Here is a 10,377-nt window from a genome sequence, read left to right as displayed (position 1 = left end):
CGACCATTTACAACTGTCTGCACCGAGCAATCTTCCACCTGCAGGAGATACGCAGGGCGGTGCAAGTAACCATGGTTACACATGAACACAGCAGCCCTGATTCCGACCCGTACGAGGAGCAGCTTGTCTAAAAAGGTCGTTTCCCGACTTATTTCCCCCCTATGGCTTTTTTTGGAATCACAAACCTGGGCTATCAGAACCCTTTCGGAGACAGGATGCTGTCTTCATCACTAAAGACGCCGGACTCACAAGGTAACACGTTGTACAAGTCAGCCCGAACCTTAACCAGATCTAGTGAACTAGTCAGGCTGGTTAACCTGTACCAACTGGCGCTACACTTCGGGGATGTGCGTCGTAATTCGGAGTGATCACGGAAATTGCATGACGGGGATTGTTTCATGGTACCCTGCTTTGATAAATAACATTAGGTGATGTGGTCTGTAACAGAGGGACGTTGGGAGAAAGTGCCTCCTCTGGTGAGTTCCCCGAGAAGACCGACGTGCACCGAGACATGCAGTGTCCACATCCAGCCTGCTCCCTCCAGTGTGGACACACATCAGGGTAGTCAGACCAGGTACAGAGAGATGATCAGACGGGTGCAGACACCCAGGGGTGAGTGAAAGAGGCCTGAGTATGTACGTTTTAGGCTGAATACGTGAGTTGTACAAATAAGTGTAGCTCATAGGACTTTCTTGACTTCCAGCGCCTAACCAGCTGTACTGTGTGCCCATAACGGACAATCAGCGGTATGGATGGTGGTTCTCCGTCAATGAAACCCGCACCTGTGACTCTTGGACTAAAGTCCATCGCTTCCCCCGCAAGAACAGTGAAATGACTAAGTATGAGAAGTTCTTCCTTCCACATGAGTTCTGTGTAATTATGGTCATATATGGTTCCAATATTCCTGTTTGGTGGGTCATTTTTACTCACACAGAGGCGGGAGTTTTACAAGGTGGTGCAGTATTTTCACTTTTCATAGTATTGCACTCTTCTGGGGTGAGATTTATGATTTCACTCCTGGGATGTGTTGGAGGCACACCTCCAGCTTGGGGGTTAACCTACAGCATTGTCTCCATTTCTTTATTCTGACCCTCAGTAATGTAGCCTTTTCCTTTCAGGTTTGTGAAGGAGATGTCCATGACCAACAGGGAATTCAGCTTATTTTGAGCTTCTCTGACAAAACCATACATCTGTTCCTCTTCATTCAGTGTTGCATTTAACTACTCTTAAGTTGTTAATAAAGTGACATGTTTGTGACATTATTTCATACTATAGTGTCCAGTTACTGGTCATTTTCTTTAAGTGCCATGCTTCAACAGAACACCATTCTGAAACATCTTCCTTACGGTAATATATGAATTTCATATAGGTAGATAATTGAGCAAACACTGGAAATGCTTATTGCTTACACTGTACAGATCTTACTTTGTGCAGGTAGCCAGAAAGGCACCATATAGCTGTCGTGCTGAATGCATTGACTGTTAATGTATTCTATGCTCAAATAAAGTTATCATAGCAAAAAAAATAGTAATTATAGCAAATTGATCTGCAGTTATTTGGCTTACTCTTGAAGACTTTTTGTGGCATCTTGGAATTACCCATCGTACATGTACCACGTCTCATTTTTGCATGTATTTGCATGACCATGTTATTTGAGTTGTCTGTGCGATTAATTTATTACATTGTATCACTGCCTTTGAGTATTTCCCAGCTCCTTTAAATGCATAGATGAGGTTTCAGTGGAAGAATGAGAATGTTTTCATTACCACTAAGGGGAATTGTGCACTTCTCAATGGAAGCGCTAAAATATTTACAGCACCTGTTTGCGACTGGCTTCAGTTACTTACAGCTCTGACCTCACCTCAGTTTGGGAAAGATGAAATTCCACCTGTTAAGTGAATGAGTCACCAGATTCATATACTGAAACTTTGTACATATAAACATTTGAACACATGAGTTTTCAGACATGAAAAGTCCCATAATGGTATGGACTGTTGTAATAGTTATTTCTATATGCCCCTTTTTGATGAACACGTACTGGAACAGCTGGCTTAACTTGCATGAATTACTTTTGTTTCTGGTTGCACATATACATTATACATATTATACATATAAATATAATAAATGTATATTTTTTATATTAGTCTTTACTTGTATTGCCTTGTCAGTTGGTGTAGCGTTACATCTCCATTTTGCCTCCTAAAGGTGCTTGATGGGTTTGAGGACAGGGCTTTGTGCAGGCCAGTCAAGTTCCTCCCCACCAAACTCTTGAAAAACAACCCCATAGATTTAACCCTCCTTTCCTGAACTTTAGAGTTGTTACAGTACAGTAACTGATAACTGAAAATGACCAGATGCAAAGAAAAACCTTAAAATATGTGACTATTATGTGATTTGATTGACTTGCTGATCGCTTAGTACATAATCGTCTTGAATTCTTATTCAAGCACCATTATAAAATGACAGTGACCCAAAACTGTTTACTTAATCAAGAACTTCATAAATGGCTAAAAGATTTTGAACTGGATAATGGAAGTCAGTTTAGTGATTTCTATTTATTTAAGCGTTTTACCTGATGTATTATTTGGTGCTGGGCAATGCAGACATTTAGAACAAATGTTTCCCCCCAAAAATTATTAGAATAATAAAAAAAAAAAACAGGCAATAATTTTCAACCCTAGAATGGCTTTAATTCTGCCTTTGAACTTATTTTTTTTGTTTACTTTTTTGCAGCCATACACTGCTCAAGTTGAGGGCAACAGCCACCACAAAATGCTAAATTGTAACTAATTTCATAAATATGAAAACTAATTACATAAATATACTGTCCGTTTTAAATAAGTCGTCCCCAACAATAAATTAAAAAAAACCAATCAAAACAGACATTATTCTTTATTGTGTAAGAGGGGAAAGTTATTTCTATAATCATCAGTTTTTCCATTGCAAGTTGAAAAGCTAGTCCCTTCTCTAGTCCTTTGACTAAACAAAAACACAAACAAAATGCAAAAAGAAGAAAAAAAAAAAAAAACCAAACAAACAAAAACGGAGATGGCCAGAATTCATTCAGACCTGATCCAGGCACAGAGGCCCCAGTGTGAGAGTCAGTAGTAGTAAAATACTTCTTTAAAATACACTTTACCTACCCACCATAGATCAACCACTCCCCTCCTGATGAACCCTTGTGTTGATCCTCCATCCCCGACTCTTTCAGTACATAAACTGGAGGGACTAAATAAAAAAAGTAACATCCTTTTGGTACAAATGTGATCACCTGACATATGCAATGGTCAGTGCTACTACCATGGCAATTTTAAGCAAGTAACAAATACTTAGCAGGAGAAAGACACGGCTTGGCCTGTTATCATGCAAGCTAATACTTTGAAATAGGTGGTTTGAACAATGAATATGGCATCTTCAGTAAGAAAGCTAGAGGGCTGATCAAGAGCCTCTGGTGTTTTGTAATGTGGACCACATGAGACAGAGAGGCACCATTAATAAACTTAAGTTTTGTTCAGTTAAGGCAAATGTTTACTGCTGACTGCACACATGCAGCGTTGGGGTTTCTACACGTCTCTCATACATCAGTCGAGGGGCGGAGTCTGGGAGAGCGTGGAGGCATGTGGCCTTGCGCTGAACTACAGCCCTGTTTTCACACACCCAGGGCACTCAAGGAGCAACGTGCTCGTGTCTCTCCTCTGTGGCTTCATCCCTGCTAGAACGCCTGACTCATAGGACATTCGTGGATTGAATGGGCACCGCAGCAAAGTGGAGCGGACCCTACATGACTGATTTGGTACCCATAATCTCAAACTTCCCAAGAGTTTGTTCATGTCTGTTCCTTCTCCTAAGGTGGAATGGATTCATAATCAAACGCATATCAATAACAACCATAATTGGAAGAATAAAAATGAATACAGAGATGATACAAAATACTCAACATTAAAACAGCAGAGAAACAAATGAAAAGTTGTCGAGAAGATACCACAATCAGACATGCTTTTGAGCAGTTACGTTTGGCAAGAAAGCAGTTTGTCGTATCATAGAAACCTCACAGTGAAAAGAGTTATGCCCCTTTGAGATTACAAAGCACAGTATTCAGTCATAATTTATAGATATACTTCTCTTTTAAAAAAAAAAGTGTCTTGTGATGAACTGGAACTCAGTAAACTGGTACCGTGGTAACCAATGCCGTGGCTTTCCCCAATGCCTCCAAATAACCAAAACAAAATGAAAAAGTAAAAAAAACAAAAAAAACAAAAAAAAAACAAAAAAAAAAAAACAACAAAATCCCCAAACAAACAAAGCAACAAAAAACTCTTTTTCTTTTTATGTTTTGTACCAAAAAATACTTATTTGGAAAAGAAAAGACGGCTGACAATGAAAGAACCTAAGCTGCAGTATCTCTGGGGACTTGGTGAGGTCCTGGTCTGATCATCTTCCACAGAGACTAGACGTGCCATCTTGGCGAGACTGCAGACCCTTTCCTCCCCTCTACCGTAGTGAGATATACTTCAGACGAAGCCAGTCTTAAAAATATGAGGCCTTCAGGTTGATCCCACTCAATCCTTCATCTTGACAAGAAGCAGAATTACTGATATCAGTAAGTGAACGATCTACCATCCCGCTGTGTTAGTCGGCAAATTACTTTTGCACCTTATTTTTGTTTCGTTTCAATTATCCTGGGATTCTCTGGAACACAAGTGGAATGAAACGGAGGGCCATGACCTTAAGAGCATTAGACAATATTCAAACTGTATCGTCTTGAGAACCTTTTCTATTAAATACTTTGGTCTTTGGTCAATATTTCTTTTCAGTATTTATACACATACTGTACGTTGTACACACACACAAATATACAGTCGTACAACTTACGTACAGTATAGATGTGTATGCATAAAGGACTTTTTGCACATAACATCAAGACTGAAATAAATAACCAAATTAGAAACGAAAAGTACCTGTATTTATATTCTCCTGAAACGAAATAACACAGGACGAAAAAAGTTGCACAAAAATAAAATCGGAGAAAACGCCTTATGTACAGAGTTTTTCTTCAGCAACAAAAGGCTTTTGTTAAATAAACAGGCTTTGCATCTTTCAAGTAGCCTGAGAAAGAGGCTTAAAGATGGAGACAACCATCCTTCAGAGGACATGGCCAGGTGCGGGACCCCCGCACCACAACTTCCTCTCCTGGAGTCCCAGTTCATTTTTCCCTTCTGTTCATTTTAATATTTTTTGTAGACATTGTTGTATTTTTTTCCCTTCAAGTGATGACATGGCTACTTGTTTGACTTCGGTTTGCCTGGCATGGTCGTCCCCGGCGATCCAGCCAGAGAGCTGTGGGAGTCGGAGGGACACCAGCGTGCCACTAACTGTTAGGAGGGCCGTCGTTCAGGAAGTACGTGGTCATTTCCCCTTTACCTTTGACCTTAACCATGCCACGGCACTCCAGCTGGTAGCCTTTATTCACCAGTACCTGGTGCAAGTCCGTGGTCACCTTGGGGAGCACATTCAAATAATGAATCTATAACATTTGAACACTTAATATATAATTCTGTCACTAAATTAACTGAAATTGTGACCGATTTATTTATATTATTTGCAGAAAAATACTTTGTTAGTTTAAAAAAATAATTAAAATACTAAGTATTACATATTAAGTGCAGTGTATGTCAGTACAGACTGAATAGGTAATGGACGAACCTGTTTGGATGATAACTAAGTATTCAGACTAATTCAGAAGTGTTTTAGACTAGGCTCACTTTCAACACCGTTTCTTATAAACCGTATTTAATTTCACAGCCATTGCGCATCACACGTGCTTAAATTAAAAGCAGCATGTGCGTGAGATTTGCAAGCGCACCTGAATGCAGTCAGGAACTCCTGTGCTGTCCATCCGGCTGGCCACATTGACAGTGTTCCCCCAGATGTCGTACTGGGGCTTCCTGGCACCAATGACCCCAGCAACCACTGGCCCAATGTTGAGTCCTGGAAAGAACAATACAGGAAAGTTAAACGGCCTTGTCCATAAGCTAAGACACAGAAAAGCATCCCATCCAGGGTGTCTTAACACTGCCACAATTCGTGGTCCAATGTTCTGTTGCCATCGCTAAAGGTTTTCCCTCACCAATCTTCATCTGGAAGTTGTTGAAGGAGTGCTCATTGATGTACTTCATCTGCTCACGGAGACGCATGGCGTAGTCGGCCAGGGCCGTGATGTGGGTGCGGCCTTCTCTGTCGTAGGTGGAGTCGTTGAGGCCAGAGGCTGCCATGTAAGTACTGCCTATGGTCTTAATCTTCTCCAGCTGTCTGTACCTTTCCTCACTGATGATCTGAAAACAGTCCGCAGACTAATTGTTAGTAAGATTTCCAGAGGATATGATATAGAGAGATGTTTAGAAAAGTTACAGCAATAACTGTTAAGCTTTAGCTCTTGAAAATCTTTCTATTTTGCCATATGTGAAAGTAGAATCTGTCCTATTTTCATCTATGCTTTCTTACAACTACCTGACTCATGGCCTTTAACTATAACTATAACAAACATACACGGTGTAGATCTCATGAAAGGGCATTAATACAGCCTTCACTTGAAGGGTTAATGCTTTTAACCATTAATGATGTGGTACAGCACAGGTTAAATGTGGTCCCTGAAAACTGGGCATCACAAGTTCCTTTGGAAGAAGCAGCAGGCAGGGTTGTTTTGGTTAGGGGCTTGTTCTCGTGTGACTGGCACCTAACACTCGAAACTCTAAGAACTCTAAGACCTGCCAGCAGAGATGGGGACTCGAGTTTGGGACTCGGACTCGAGTCGCACTTAAGTCGCATATACAGTGACTTCAGACTCGACTTAGACTTGCATTCAAAAGACTTGCGACTCGACTTGGACTCGTGATTTGAGACTCGTGAACAATCTTTTATTTGTAATGTTCTTTTGTGTTTCATTTGACAACTTTTTCTCCGCCTGTCTGTATGCTTTTTACTTCCCGCTGATGTAACATTTTCGGCGCGCCGACCCTCGTCCGGTCGCGACGCGTCAAGTATTTCGCAAGCGACCGTTGCGTGCGACTTCGCACACGCGAACCTGGCGCTGCGCGCGCTGCAAATCATCGCGATCATGGCGGCGCTGGTGAGGACGCTCGCTTCTGTTCCACCATTCATAATAAGTTTTGGGTACAAAACAAGTACAAGTAGCAAATAGAAGAGCAGCAAACTGCAGCGTGTGTGGCATAAAAATACTGGACGCTGGTTCCACCACATCTAATTTTATTCGCCACCTGAAAACCCACCCGGAAAGGTTAGTCACTGCCTGAAAGGTTATTAGCAATATTGCAATATTGGTATTGACTTGCCACCAGTACACCAGTAGAGAGGGTGTTCAGTCATGGAGGCCTCATAATGCGCCCTCACCAAGCCAGGCTAAGTGCAAGTACCCTGTCAATCCTGATCTTTTAAAAATGTAATGCGTTAGTTGCATAAACATTTTCCTTGTATTGGAAACTGAAAGACACCTTGAAATTCAAATAGATTGAGTTTGATCCCGTTCATTAGGAGACAAATAGTTGTTTCTGCAGGGCTTTTTATGTCAGAATCATTATTATTGTAAAATTTGAATTCTGTTTTTAATTTTTATTTTATAATGACTAATTTGGTTGCTATTTTCCTTATATGCAGACCTTTCATATATATATATAGTTAAAAATGTGATTTTTTTTTTCACAGCCCTCCTTTATCTTTTAGAACAAAATATAGCAGATGTTCTACTGAAAGAAGAGAATATTGTATCCAGAAAAATGTTTTGTAAGAAAAATACTTTTTGGAGAAAAATACGGATACAAAATTTATCTGGAAAACATTTGTGTGTGCGTGCGCACTTTTAAAAATTGTATTTCTTTATTTACCAGTTTAAGCTATTATACATCAGAAGTGTCATAACAGACCATTACAACTATACAGTGATTTGCGACTACAGTGTCACTCAAATATTTGGGACTTGACTTGGACTTGAGGTCAAAGACTTGAGACTTGACTTGGACTTGAGGTCAAAGACTTGAGACTTGACTTGGACTTGAGGTCAAAGACTTGAGACTTGACTTGGACTTGCAAAAAATGACTTGTGAGCATCTCTGCCTGCCAGTGAGCATGTGAAAAACATTTTGTTTTGCACAGATCAGATTGAAAAACTAAATTCTGACTCTCTACAATGCCTTCATCAGTCTCAAAGATCACCCCTACACTCCCTCCACCCAGCAGGTCGCATCCGGTCTCTACCTCCTACCTCATCAAAGTCAGCAATGATCTCGTTGAGCAGACGGAGGCACTCCACGCCCTCGTTGTTGGCCTCCAGCTCCACGTAGAACTCGGAGAAGTTGCTGATGGAGGCGAACATGACGGCCACGCACTCGCACGACTGGTAGTAGAGCTCGTCGTTGCGACGCTCGCGTGCCAGGAAGTGGGCGGCCACGTCCTTGGGCAGGATGTTGTGCAGGAGACGACGGTTGTAGGCCTGGAGCTCCTCCATCTCCTCCTTCTCCTCCGTGGCCTGAAGAAACAAGAGGAGTATGGATGAAGAGGGGAAAAGGGGTTGTGGAATCAGAGCAATGCAGTGTAAGAGAGAACCTTACCTGGAGCTTCCAGAGGAAGTCGAGGCGGGCGGTGGACTCCACCTGCTGCGCATGGAGGTACAGCGCCAGCACAAACACAGTGAGGATGACTGGGGTCATGACCTTTAGGGACACTTTGGTCACCTTGAAAGGACTACACAACAAAGTAGGAGGTAAAAATATTGAAACTGAATGTTCAAATTTCAACATCAAAAGAAGTTTTATTTCATTCTTTCATTAAAAGAATGAAAACATCTTGTTACAACTTACCACTGGCTGGTAGTTTCATTGATCTTAAGCCTGAACAGAAATCAGAACCATTAGAATTCTTGATTTTAAAAGATGGGAAATGATTTAAAAGGTGTGCAAAACAATAACTTACCATTTAGTTTCATTGAAAATTCTAAAAGAAAAAAAAACACAATTTAATGTAGCAAACAATCAGAAGAAAACACACACACACACACACACACACACACACACACACACACACACACACACACACACACACACACACAAATAATTCAGATCAAATGAAATATGTTAAAAAGACTTTGAGGGTTTAAGAAAGTTCCTACAATTACAAGGTCCACTACAGGTTTCTTCTATACATAATGTAGAAAGGTGCTGTCACTTCTCTATATCTACACAGTGCCCTCTGGTGGCTAAGGAAGGTACTCACATTTCATTGGAGGTGACAAAGAGGTCGGCATTGTCGAACAGCGCCACCTCTGGCCACTCCACGAGCAGCAGGTAAGTAAGCTGGATGAGCAGCATAAGAGCCAGCTTGCCTATACTGCTGATCTGCAGGAACACGGAGCAGGCCAGCAGGGTCAGCAGCACACTGTAGCTGAAATACTGAGGGGGGGAGGAGGGGAGGAAGGGAGAGGGAGATAAGGAGAGTAAATGAGAGGAATAAAAAGGAAGAGAGGAAGAAATAGGAAGAAAAAAGAAAATGGTTGAAATCATGGTGACTCAAGAGTCATGGTGACTGTGACATGGTGTACGTTGACACATAGTTACGAATTATTATTTTTTAATTATCGTTGAATGCAATGCAAAAAAGTATGGAAAAATGTATTGAAGAATTATGACATTTACAATACAGGTAAGGTAATCAAGATAACACTGTGTTTCACACTGTGTGGTTTATCAGTCCACGCAGGCACACACGCATGCATGCAGCACGCACACACTTACTTCAGGGAAGGGGCAGGAGGGTGTGTTTTCAGGGCAGATGGTTAGACGGTCGTCAGCAATGCGAGAGAAGTTGTAGATTATACAGGGAGTCACTCTGTCTGATGAGCTGTTCATCTGTTTAGCTACACAGTCCACAAGCCTCTCTGTGTCACAGGCAAACTGCAAACACACACACACACACACACACACACACACACACACACACACACACACACACACACACACACACACACACACACACACACACACACTTAAATCCCCTCTGTGTATAACATCAGATATCTATATATAACTCCCCACCACACCATGAATCTTGGCATGAGTGTGAGCAAAGGTTTGCCTGCCTCTTATAGCAAGAGAACGTGTTCTGAACGTAAGAACGCTCGCTGAGGGGGGGCTATGGGGGGGGGGGGGGGGGGGCGTCCCGCAGAGGCTGCAGGTGCGTACCATATTGACGAATGCTGAGATGAAGACGAGCACGATGGTGAAGACGCCCACCAGGGTGCTGTTGGTGCGAGACTGAACGATCTTCTTGGATACGGTCTGCATGGCTGTAGGGAAGAGCTTCGGAAGAGAG

The 10,377-nt window shown here is 41.8% G+C and overlaps 2 protein-coding genes across 3 annotated transcripts in view; one reads left to right on the top strand and one right to left on the bottom strand.

The window, feature by feature from the left end:
* Positions 1–62: 62 nt before the first annotated feature.
* On the top strand, positions 63–2,029 carry spmip11 (sperm microtubule inner protein 11). Its single transcript, XM_076983823.1, has 4 exons — positions 63–252; positions 448–612; positions 704–839; positions 1,119–2,029. The coding sequence occupies exons 1-4, from the start codon at positions 162–164 to the stop codon at positions 1,165–1,167; spliced, it is 441 nt and encodes a 146-aa protein (XP_076839938.1). The 5' UTR covers positions 63–161; the 3' UTR covers positions 1,168–2,029.
* Positions 2,030–2,873: 844 nt separating this feature from the next.
* adcy6a (adenylate cyclase 6a) overlaps positions 2,874–10,377 on the bottom strand; it is a 45,585-nt gene continuing 38,081 nt past the window's right edge. For both annotated transcript variants that reach the window (XM_076983772.1, XM_076983773.1), the window contains 10 exons: positions 10,248–10,364; positions 9,801–9,959; positions 9,283–9,458; positions 8,983–9,003; positions 8,871–8,900; positions 8,622–8,754; positions 8,276–8,539; positions 6,128–6,332; positions 5,864–5,988; positions 2,874–5,497 (listed from right to left, as the gene is read on the bottom strand). In XM_076983772.1, coding sequence (XP_076839887.1) covers positions 5,369–5,497; positions 5,864–5,988; positions 6,128–6,332; positions 8,276–8,539; positions 8,622–8,754; positions 8,871–8,900; positions 8,983–9,003; positions 9,283–9,458; positions 9,801–9,959; positions 10,248–10,364 — 1,359 coding nt within the window. In that variant the 3' untranslated portion in view covers positions 2,874–5,368. The remainder of the gene's footprint in view (positions 5,498–5,863; positions 5,989–6,127; positions 6,333–8,275; positions 8,540–8,621; positions 8,755–8,870; positions 8,901–8,982; positions 9,004–9,282; positions 9,459–9,800; positions 9,960–10,247; positions 10,365–10,377) is intronic.

Source organism: Brachyhypopomus gauderio, chromosome 21 (assembly GCF_052324685.1).
Source record: "Brachyhypopomus gauderio isolate BG-103 chromosome 21, BGAUD_0.2, whole genome shotgun sequence".
In the NCBI taxonomy this organism is placed as follows: Eukaryota; Metazoa; Chordata; class Actinopteri; order Gymnotiformes; family Hypopomidae; genus Brachyhypopomus; species Brachyhypopomus gauderio.
This window is presented reverse-complemented; position numbering and strand designations above follow the sequence as displayed.